Below are 9,844 nucleotides of genomic sequence, written 5' to 3' on the forward strand. Positions count from 1 at the left end.
ATTACTGATTTACGAAAACAGTTTACATAAAGTAACTAAATATTTAACTCTTCTAACTAAACGTTTTACCTAATCTAAGCGGACACTTTCTTTGAGTTTAATGTATTCTCGATTCACTTGTTCGTTTCAAGATTTTTTTACCGTGTAAAAAACGTATAGGTGTAAAAAAATGTGTTCCGATCTATACGAAAAACGTGTGACAACCTATTAATTTAACGGAATTATTGCATTTAGCTCATATATTTTGGAAATTCAATGAAAATTATTGAGTCAATGGGGGTTGAATGATGTCAAAACAATAATATTTCTACTCTTTATAAACACACTGTTTAGTGCAACTGGAACAAGAATGAACCATCTCCTCGATTTAACATAGAAAGTTAGCTACTATTGATAATAATTACCAATATTTGACAGTTATAATAGGTAGCATCAATGCGAAGAAATAGAGAAAACGCACTGTCCAAACCTATGCAGTGTGCCAACCTATACAGTGTCCCAGCCTGTGTAGAGCACTATCCCACTATTATCTACATTCTGGATGGAGCTATTCTCTTTCAAAGTCAAGGATAGTTTTAAACTAATAATCCGGTTAGTGATCCGATATGCGTCGGTAGTATCGGATCAATAAGGAAGTGACGATTTTTCGGTAAAGTATAGGAGTGAGAAATTGTAGTTTGGTTCTGTGTGATCTTGGCCGATTCTCGATGAAATTGCACTCGCACTCGCATTTACGACCATGTGCGCCTTTCTTCCTAAGTAATCGCTTCCACGTTTCCCACGATCTGCAAACAATGCGAACTCTTGGTAGAAACATTGAGGAGAATGAGGAAAAGGACGATATAAAGTGGAAGGAGAGGAAAGCTAAACCGATTCTCCGAGCAAGATTCGAGATGTAAGTACGCGACAATCGTTGTTCATAATATGTATGTATGTATGTATGTATGCATGCATATACGAAGCTTAATTTTTGTCATACAAGAAAAACAATCGCTTTGTTTGCCTTTTACAGACGTAACATTTTGAATGGTGACTTGAAGTAGCTGTTTTCAGTTTGTTCTTTTCAATTTTCGAGAATTTTGTAAGTCGCAATTTTCAAATAATTGATTATATTTGATAATAATATTTATTTTTGAATGTTTCTAAACATTATTGATAAACGAAGAAAATTTTAATCGCAAATGTTTTTCAGTCTTCGACATTAATTCTGATATTAACATTTTGCTACCAGACTATAATTCGTAAACTTTTTGGGCACTCGGAGAGATGAGAAAAAGAAAATCCAGACAAAAAATTAGAATATTTTAGTTTACGAAATTTATAGACTGGGTAACGATAAAAAATTTTCCGTTGCGGTGACCAAAAAATTAACTGTACCAACTAATTTTAAGCAAAATGTAGATTTTTTAATATTATACAATTTTTCGGTTTTTGAGGATTTTAAGGGTTTTAAGACCAATATTTTTTTTAGATTCCCGGGAAAATTAAAATTAATAACTAAATCAAAATAATAATTAATTAAAAAAGAATTTTAAAGATTTTAAAGCGATTTTTTCTAATTTTGCAGAATGTGTTCAAAACTTTAGGAAAAACTTCGTATAATCTTAAAAGATATTTAAAAGTTTTCAAAACATTTCAGAAAGCTTAAAACAAAATGTAGATTTTTAAAGGCTGCTCAATTTCTCAAAATGTCCTTCCGTAGGTGGCAACAAAAATGTTATTTAATTAATATAAATCCGTAAAATTTTGAACGAGTAAATACTGAAATACAAATTACATGGATAATAGAATATTCGTTCATTTACAAATATCTATTTTATATCTCCGAAATTTTAATAAAAGGGATATCAAAGGGCAGAATCCAAGACATCCAAAATATTTTTTATTCATGCAAGAATTACCTGTAAATCATGCACGTTTCCATAAAATTCAAAAGGGTCCTATGTCGTAGTCCTATGCCTTTGATATCGGAAGCCCCGTGCATTCGCACTTTCTTGATAGTTATTAAATTTTTCGTGTAGCCTTGCTGAACGCTGCTCAATGCTAAAAGAAATTATACCTGTTGCGCAAAGTCCTCATTTTCTTGGGAAAATTATGATATTCAAATCCAAAAGCACTTAATCCATTTTTCACCAAAATTGTGAACGCAATATATATCCGAAAACACACACGATGATTGTTCAAGATACGGACAATGCGGGTCTAAGTCGTTTGTCGCCACGCCATCCGCCAGCGACACCGCTCCAATAAGATTCGCTTCCTTAAATATTCCAGATATGAATAGTCAATATCACGCACTTTATATTTGAAATATAAACAAAAGTAGCCCCTTAATATATTGTGCACTGAATAGAAGATGTCGGCGGCAAGATTGTTTCTTGCCGGCTACTTTTCGTGAAGAGCAAAATACGAAATAAAAGCGAATTACGTATATAGTCATGCAAATACCTGAAAATATAATTTTAAAGGTCAAAACTAATAAAAATCGTGTTTGTAAAAAGAAGATTCGAAATATTCGATACTCGAAAATGGGATACTCGAAATAAGTTATAGGGTTCTGTTCATATTCTAGAAGTGATATGAAAAACGAGTGGGACTGCTGGATAGGTGCGAGGTTCTGAATGGGGGTGGGTGTCACCTAATGCAAACTCTCGCCAAAAAGTAGTACGAAAAACCATTTAAAAAAGGATTATGTATAAAACATGGGAACCAAGAACAAACTTACAGTAACGGTAAAAATAAATGATTATAAAATAATTCATTCCTGAAGCCGAAAATCTATGTAAACAAACCATTATTTGATTAAATTACAAGAATTATGTACAATAAACTATGTAAGACATTATTTGTGACTAATCACAGGAATGCATTCTAGCCTCGCCACAAGACGTTGACAAGAGTAGGGGCCAACATTATTTATGTGACTAATCACAGGGGTGCCTTGCCGCCCCCACGAGGCGTTGCAAAATGGGTAGGGGTGCGACTAAATATATTTCAGTGACCAGTCACAGGGATGCATTTCCGCCTCCCTAGAGACGTTGGAAAGGGGGGAGGTGTGCGACCTCACATTATTTCTGTGCCTAGAGACAGGGGTGCCTTCCCGTCCCCACGAGATGTTAGAAGGGGTAGGGGTATGATCAAAATTATTTCTGTGATCAGTCACAGGGGTGAATTTCCACCCCCACAAGACGTCAATAGTAATTCTTGAGTCGCAAATCGACTATAAAGTTAGTTTTATACATATAACGTTTCGTTGAAAGCGCCAAAGGCCAATAACTATCAAAATAACCCCTCAATTACATGGCCTTACTCTAAAATGCGTAGAAGTCCCTTTCGTATGCTTGAAATATGCTTTTTGCCGGAACAGTCAGTGTATATAAACTTCGTAAATAAAAAATGTAATTTTTTAAAGTTTTAATACTGCAAATTATATTTGCAGGTGTTTTTATGTCCAGGTTTGTAATCAGCACATCAACATACATCAGTATACTATTTTAGAAAAATGTAAAAAAAAGAAAAAGGATAAAAAAAGCCGGCAAAATGCAATGTTGCCGGTGTCCGAAGGCTAGCCACTACGTAAATAGAAAGGTATTTAATATCCACTTTTGAACATCTATCCCTCTCCGGGCGGGGAAACAAATCCAAAGTCAGCTTAATAAGTTTTTAAATGAGTCAGTCATGTCTGAGAGCCTGTCTCACGCTGCTTGCAATGTTAAAAAAGTCCACAATTAATATGTCTGGCATGCCTGAGAGCCAGTCTCGAAGCGTTTGCAATGTTGCAAACAATCACACGGTCATGTCTGATAGCATGTCTCGAGGCGTTCACAATGTTGCAAATAATCTATTAGCAGTATAGTTGCCATACCTGAGAGCCTTTCTTGGGACGTTTGCAATGTTGAGAACAAGCATACAGTCAGTAAATTTGCCATGCTTGAAAGCCTGTCTCGAGGCGTTCGCAATGTTGCAAACAATCTATCAGCAGCATGGTTGTCATGCCTAAGAGCCTGTCTCGGGATGTTTGCAATGTTGAGAACAATCAGATAGTCAAGAAGCACGTGTGTCATGTCTGAGATTCTGCTCCTCCATTCACCCACGATCCGACTCGAAGGACCAAAAATGTTACTCAATTACTCGCGTACAGGTGTAGGGCAGGGAAGGATTTACGTCCGGTTCGATTGAAGTCGATCACATATAGCCTTGTAACAAAAAAATGCTTTGGTTGTTTTTGAAAGCTAGAGCAGATGTAACCTTCGGAAGCTACGGCCAAGATCGTTCACCAAACGATCGATCCCGACGCAACCGGAAGTAATACGTCATCCGACTCGTCACTTCCTACAACAACAGAAGACTTTTAAATAAATCTTAAAATAAATACTAATAAAATCGTCTCGAATAGCCCACTTGATTTCAATAAACTGGTTCAAGAGTCGTAATGAGTACACGCACCCGAACCTTGGACTTCAACGAACGAGTACGGCCTGAAAATAAAAATCATTCTGTGAACAATGAATCCCAAAGGTCACTCAAAAGAAAGACAATAACAGCAAATAAATTATTAACAAAAGGTGTTAAATAGAATTTTGTAGTAGTATAAAGATTTTAATATGTTGTATTTTAAATTTTAAACAATTTCAGGAATAATTCGAGTCAGTTGAAAAGATATTTAAGATTTTCGAAATTTTTAGGAGATTAAAAATATTTTTAATTTTTTTCATATTTCCGTACATTTATCAAATACTCTAAAAAATTTTTAAACATCAGAAAGCCTTAGATATATTTTAAGGGACTCAACAATTTCCTAACACTTTTTAAAATCATGTAAAATAAAATTCTTAGAAATTTTTTTGATACTTTTTCGACTCATCTAAAATCTTCAAAAATACATTTGAATTTTCTCGGGAGGCCTTGGAATATTATATTTATATAACCTTAAAGCAAATGAACAAATATAATTAAAAACAAAAGTTATCTAACATTTTCTTATTTTAAATTATTTTTGCCTCTAATTTATTATGTGCCTACATTTTTTTTATTTTTAATCGAAAAATCCTTCTTGGTTTCAATTTTTAATTGCGTTGAAAATTCATCTTTTTACTTTGTAAATTCATCTCATTTGGTAGAAATTTGATGGTTTTTCTGTATTAAAATTGCAAATGCTTAGTTCTTCTTTATTCATAATGTGTCCCCTAAGGCAGCGATTCCCAAACTTTTTATGCACTTTCTGGGGAGCGGCAGGGGCCCCACCCTCAAATTTTTTCACAATACTGGAACGCAAGTGAGACACTGGGACGCTAGTCGTTCGTGCTCGGTTGCTTGCTTCGCTGACCTTTTCGTTGTTAGAGAATTAGAGCTTGTTGAGATAAATGAAAAGTTTGTTAAATATTAATCAATAGAATTTTAATAAGTTCCGTTGGATTTGTTAGATTATCAAATAAAATTTTAAAAAGGTAGAAGAAGATTAGATAATAACTTCAAGAGTTATCGCACTTTTGTTGCATTCATAAGATGTGTAAATATTTCATTTATTAGTTCGGATATTAACCGATTTTCAAAAACTTTGTTTTCATTTTCTTGAAATTATATCACGAAATTCATTCAGCCAATTAAAATTTAATTGAGCTAAGTCTTTATAATTTCAGTCATTGCAAGTTCATAAAAATGAAAGGGTCATTCGTGGTAGGTTCACGAAAGTCGCAGCGGGGAGCTTGCCTCGGAGCCTGCCTAGCTGCCCGGCCCGGTGTGGCATTCCCCTGTCGGCGGCAACCTCATCGGCCGGCGGCACTAGTTTGGGAATCGCTGCCCTAAGGGTTTACATGACTTCTATTCCTTACAATCTTTCCGCTTATATCTATATTTTTTTCAATCTTATCCTTTCTATATATACAATTATTTACAACTATTTACATAAGTCTTATATCTAGTTCCTTATCTCTATTTCCTGCGATAGCGCAATTTAGGACTTATTAGCAAACGAGTGAGCGAGCGAACGAAAGCGATTTGAGAGAGAGAGAGTGCATGAGAACGCAAACGCATCTTATTCTACTTAACTTTTACCTCACCATTACTTACAATCTTTACGCTTCTAATACAAGCGACTTCCGTTTCCTTTTCCTTTCACTTTTTTATGGCTCCATTTGCCTTTTTTCACATGCATTCTTTTATTCTCTCTCATTCGCTCCTCTAGCACCCTCCAACTCATTCATCCATTCTTCTTCTAATCCATCTTCCCCTAGAATCGTAACCACATTCTCGTTCCAGCTTCCTTTATCTTCCATTCCTCTCCTACATCCTTCCCATATATGTTCTCATGTTTGCTCCTCCCATTCACACATTCTACACTCTCTGTTCTCTTCTTTTTCCCAGTACATCCCCTCCCTTACTTCGTTTCCCAATCTAAATCTTGCTATTCCGGTCCATCTTCTCTCTCCCCATCCATTTTCTAAATATTTTAGCACTCCTTCCTTTTTTATCATCTTATACCATTTATTGTATTTTGATTTCGCAATTATCCCCCATCTTTCTATTAATTGTCTTTCCCTCTCCCTTTTTTCCAATTCTTCTTAGTTTACTCCAGTTTCGTCTTCTATTTCTCTATCATTAAAGAACTCCCTCCTTTCTTCTTCCCAATTCGTTAATTCGATGTCCCTCCCTCTCCTACCTTCTACCACCATCAAACACTTTCTCGCCAAACTCCCCCCTTTCCCACCCTCAGCTTCGTCTCAAATTTCCATGCCCTTTTTCCCGCTCTAATACTCGACTTATCCCTTTGCGCTTCTTCTTTCACCATATTTCCTGGCGTCATCCAGTCTGCCCATAGTGTCCACCTTATATAACTTTCTTGTAAACTCTCAATACCTTTCCTTTCTTTCCATCCCCATATCTCTGCTCCATAACCCAATACCGGCCATACCAGCGTATCAAATAACTACATTCTCCTTCTCCAATTTTTTTAACCTTCTTTTTCCTATTCCCTATATCTGTTACATTACCCCTGCTGCTTTTTTTTTTATCCTTTCTCTTATATGAGCTGTATTGTCTCCATTCGTTTGCAAGATATATCCGAAATATTTATACTCTGTTACTTCTTCTATCTTTAATCCCTTCCATCTCCCTGTCCATTCTTTCTTCCTTCCCCCCTCCTTTTCTAAACCTCATTATCTTTGTCTTTTCTACATTTACAATAAGCATTTTCCCATCTAAGTATTTCTCTAATCCTATCATTAATCCCGCCATCGCTTCTTTATCCTCTGCCATCAACACTATGTCGTCTACGTATGCCAGTGTATATATCTTTTCCTTCCCTATCCTAACTCTTCTCCAACCTTTTCTCCTCATTTCTTCTTCCATGTCTGATATTAATAAATTAAATAAATGTGGACTCACAGAACATACTTGCTCTCCTACCTTTACCCTGCTTTCTGTCTCTCTACAAATTTCTGATACCCCTCCCCTCTCCATACTCTATTATACATTATCCATGCCCATTCCTATAGTTCCTCCCCTTCATAATTCCATACTTTATTTGGAATCTCAACTATACCAGGTGCCTTTCCAACCTTTATTATTCATGAAACCTTAACTATTTCTTCCCTTAATATGTCCTCTTCCTCGTCTCTTTCTCTACCATATTTTCCTCCATTTATAACTTTCCTCTCTACTTCTTCTAGCAAATCCAAAAAATATTTATTCCATTCTACGATTTCAATATCTTGGTTTACTCTTTTTCTTCTTTTTCTTTCTGTATTTACTACCTTCAATACCTCTTCTTCCGCCCTAGCCTTCTCCGCCTCTTCCTCAAGCCATTTATTTTCTTCCTCTTTCTTTTAAGAACACAACTCAGCATACTCTTTCTTTTTTTCCCTATATTCTTCCCCACTACTTTTTTCTTTTCTCGACTTTCTTAATTTCTTTCTGACCTTCTTTTCTTCTCTTTACATTCCTCATCCCACCCACTTCTATTACCTTTTCACTTCTATCCCCTTTTCCTACACTTTTTACATTTGCTCTCCTTTTATTCATATTGCTATTGCTTTTTTGTCCCCTAATGTCACTATTAAGGGAAAATGATCCGAATCAATATAATCACCTACCTCTAATTTCTTAACCTTCTCTCTTACCTCACCATCCACTAGCACATAATCAATTACCGTTCCGCTTTCACCTCCTGAGCGTGTATATTCTCCTTTCTTATCTCCTTTTATATTTCCGTTTAAGATATACCATCCCAACTCCCCCAAGCTCTTAACAACTTTTTTCCCTCCCCATTTAGTACCTTGTCTTTGGATTTTCTTCCTCTCTCTTCTCCCTATTCCCTTCCTCCTCTGTCACCTGTTCTAGCATTGAAATCCCCACCTATTATCAGCCTACTCTCTTTTTTATTTTCTTCAATCATTTCTTTCATCTCCTCTGCTTCCTCCTGCATATCACCGTTCACATAAACCCCCACTACCTTCTATTTCTCTCCTCCCATTATTACCTCTTCTATTATTAATCCTTCTTTTTGTTTTTTCCTGGCTTTCTTATCTTTCCCTGTTATACCTCCATTCCTAACTCCCATCACCATTCCTCCCATTGCTCTGCCTTTTTATTCTTCCTCTTTGCATTTTGCACTTGCCATTTGTAATCTCTTGGTAACCTTTTCCGTACTCTTTCCTTTCCTTTTCAATACTTCGACCACCCCTTCCTTCAGCTCTTTTCCCTCTAATCTTATACCCTTTATCACAATGTTTAATTTTCTTTCTTCCCTCTTTTTCCTTTCTATTCTTTGTTCTATTTTTCTCAGCCTTTCCATCTCCTTATTCCCACTCTCGCTCCCACCAGAATCCCGGTTCGAGCTTTCAAGTTTCTTCATCCTACCTTGCATCTCCTCTACCTTTTTATTATTATCTTCTTCCTGCTTTTCTTGCTTTTGTTCTACTGACTGCATCCTCTTTTCTAACTTTTCCCTGATTTCTTCACATTTTTTTATTTTCTTCTTAACTTCAGCCATTTCCCGCCTAATTTCCTTCTTTAATTCCTCTTCCCTTTTCTCCTGCTTTTATTCATAAATTCCTATTACCTCTATCATCACCTCGCGAATTTCCTTTAGTCTTTCCTCTTTCATCGTAACTTCACTTTAATCTTCGCTTCCGTCATCCCCCTTACTATTATCACTCTTTCCTACCAAACTCTGCTTTTCCGGCGGCGATCTAAACATTTTTTGATATTTAACGCTCGCCCCGATATCTTCTTTCTCTTCAGTGCTTTGCCTCTGCCCCTTTCTTCCTTTTGATAAAAGCCTCAATTGAACCTACGCTTTTTGCTCTTAATATTTCCTTTTCTATAGCTTTCTTATACTTCTCCCTTGCTTTCCTTTCCATGATCTCTTCTTTCGGCGTACTGAACACTTCCTGCTCTAGATCTGTTTCTTCCACGGAGATAGTCACTCTGCTAGCCATGATTGAAATTCAAATTCTCCCACCTTCTATGCTTCCCTGCCTCTATCTACAGTCGCGATGTTGTACCTGTCTCGACTTTCTTTGTTGCTACCACACCTTGCTACTACCAACCCGATCAACACAATCCTCTCACCCTGTCACAAATCTCCAAACGAACTTCCACACAAATCTATCTCAATCCTCAAAAATATCTACCTCCCCTTTTCAATCTCACAATCCTTCAATTAATCTCTTGTATCTACGCCCTTCTACACACTTCCACAATCCACTCACCTCAAATTTCACTTGGATGGATTCAAATTTTTTTGGTTGAAAATTTAATTAATTGGTTAAAAGTAAAACTGCTTTGTCAAAAATTAATTTTTTTGCTTGAAAATTCATCATTTTAGTTCCAAATTTATCTCTCA

At 36.1% G+C, this 9,844-nt stretch overlaps 1 protein-coding gene across 1 annotated transcript in view; it reads left to right on the top strand.

Moving 5' to 3' along the window:
• The window catches only part of LOC117175476, a 12,458-nt gene extending 11,415 nt beyond the window's left edge, over positions 1–1,043 (top strand). The window contains exons 4-5 of the mRNA XM_033365183.1: positions 661–895; positions 1,013–1,043. Of these exons, the coding sequence (XP_033221074.1) occupies positions 661–895; positions 1,013–1,043 (266 nt within the window). The remainder of the gene's footprint in view (positions 1–660; positions 896–1,012) is intronic.
• The last annotated feature ends 8,801 nt before the right edge of the window (positions 1,044–9,844 follow it).

This window comes from Belonocnema kinseyi, chromosome 6 (assembly GCF_010883055.1).
Source record: "Belonocnema kinseyi isolate 2016_QV_RU_SX_M_011 chromosome 6, B_treatae_v1, whole genome shotgun sequence".
NCBI lineage: Eukaryota > Metazoa > Arthropoda > Insecta > Hymenoptera > Cynipidae > Belonocnema > Belonocnema kinseyi.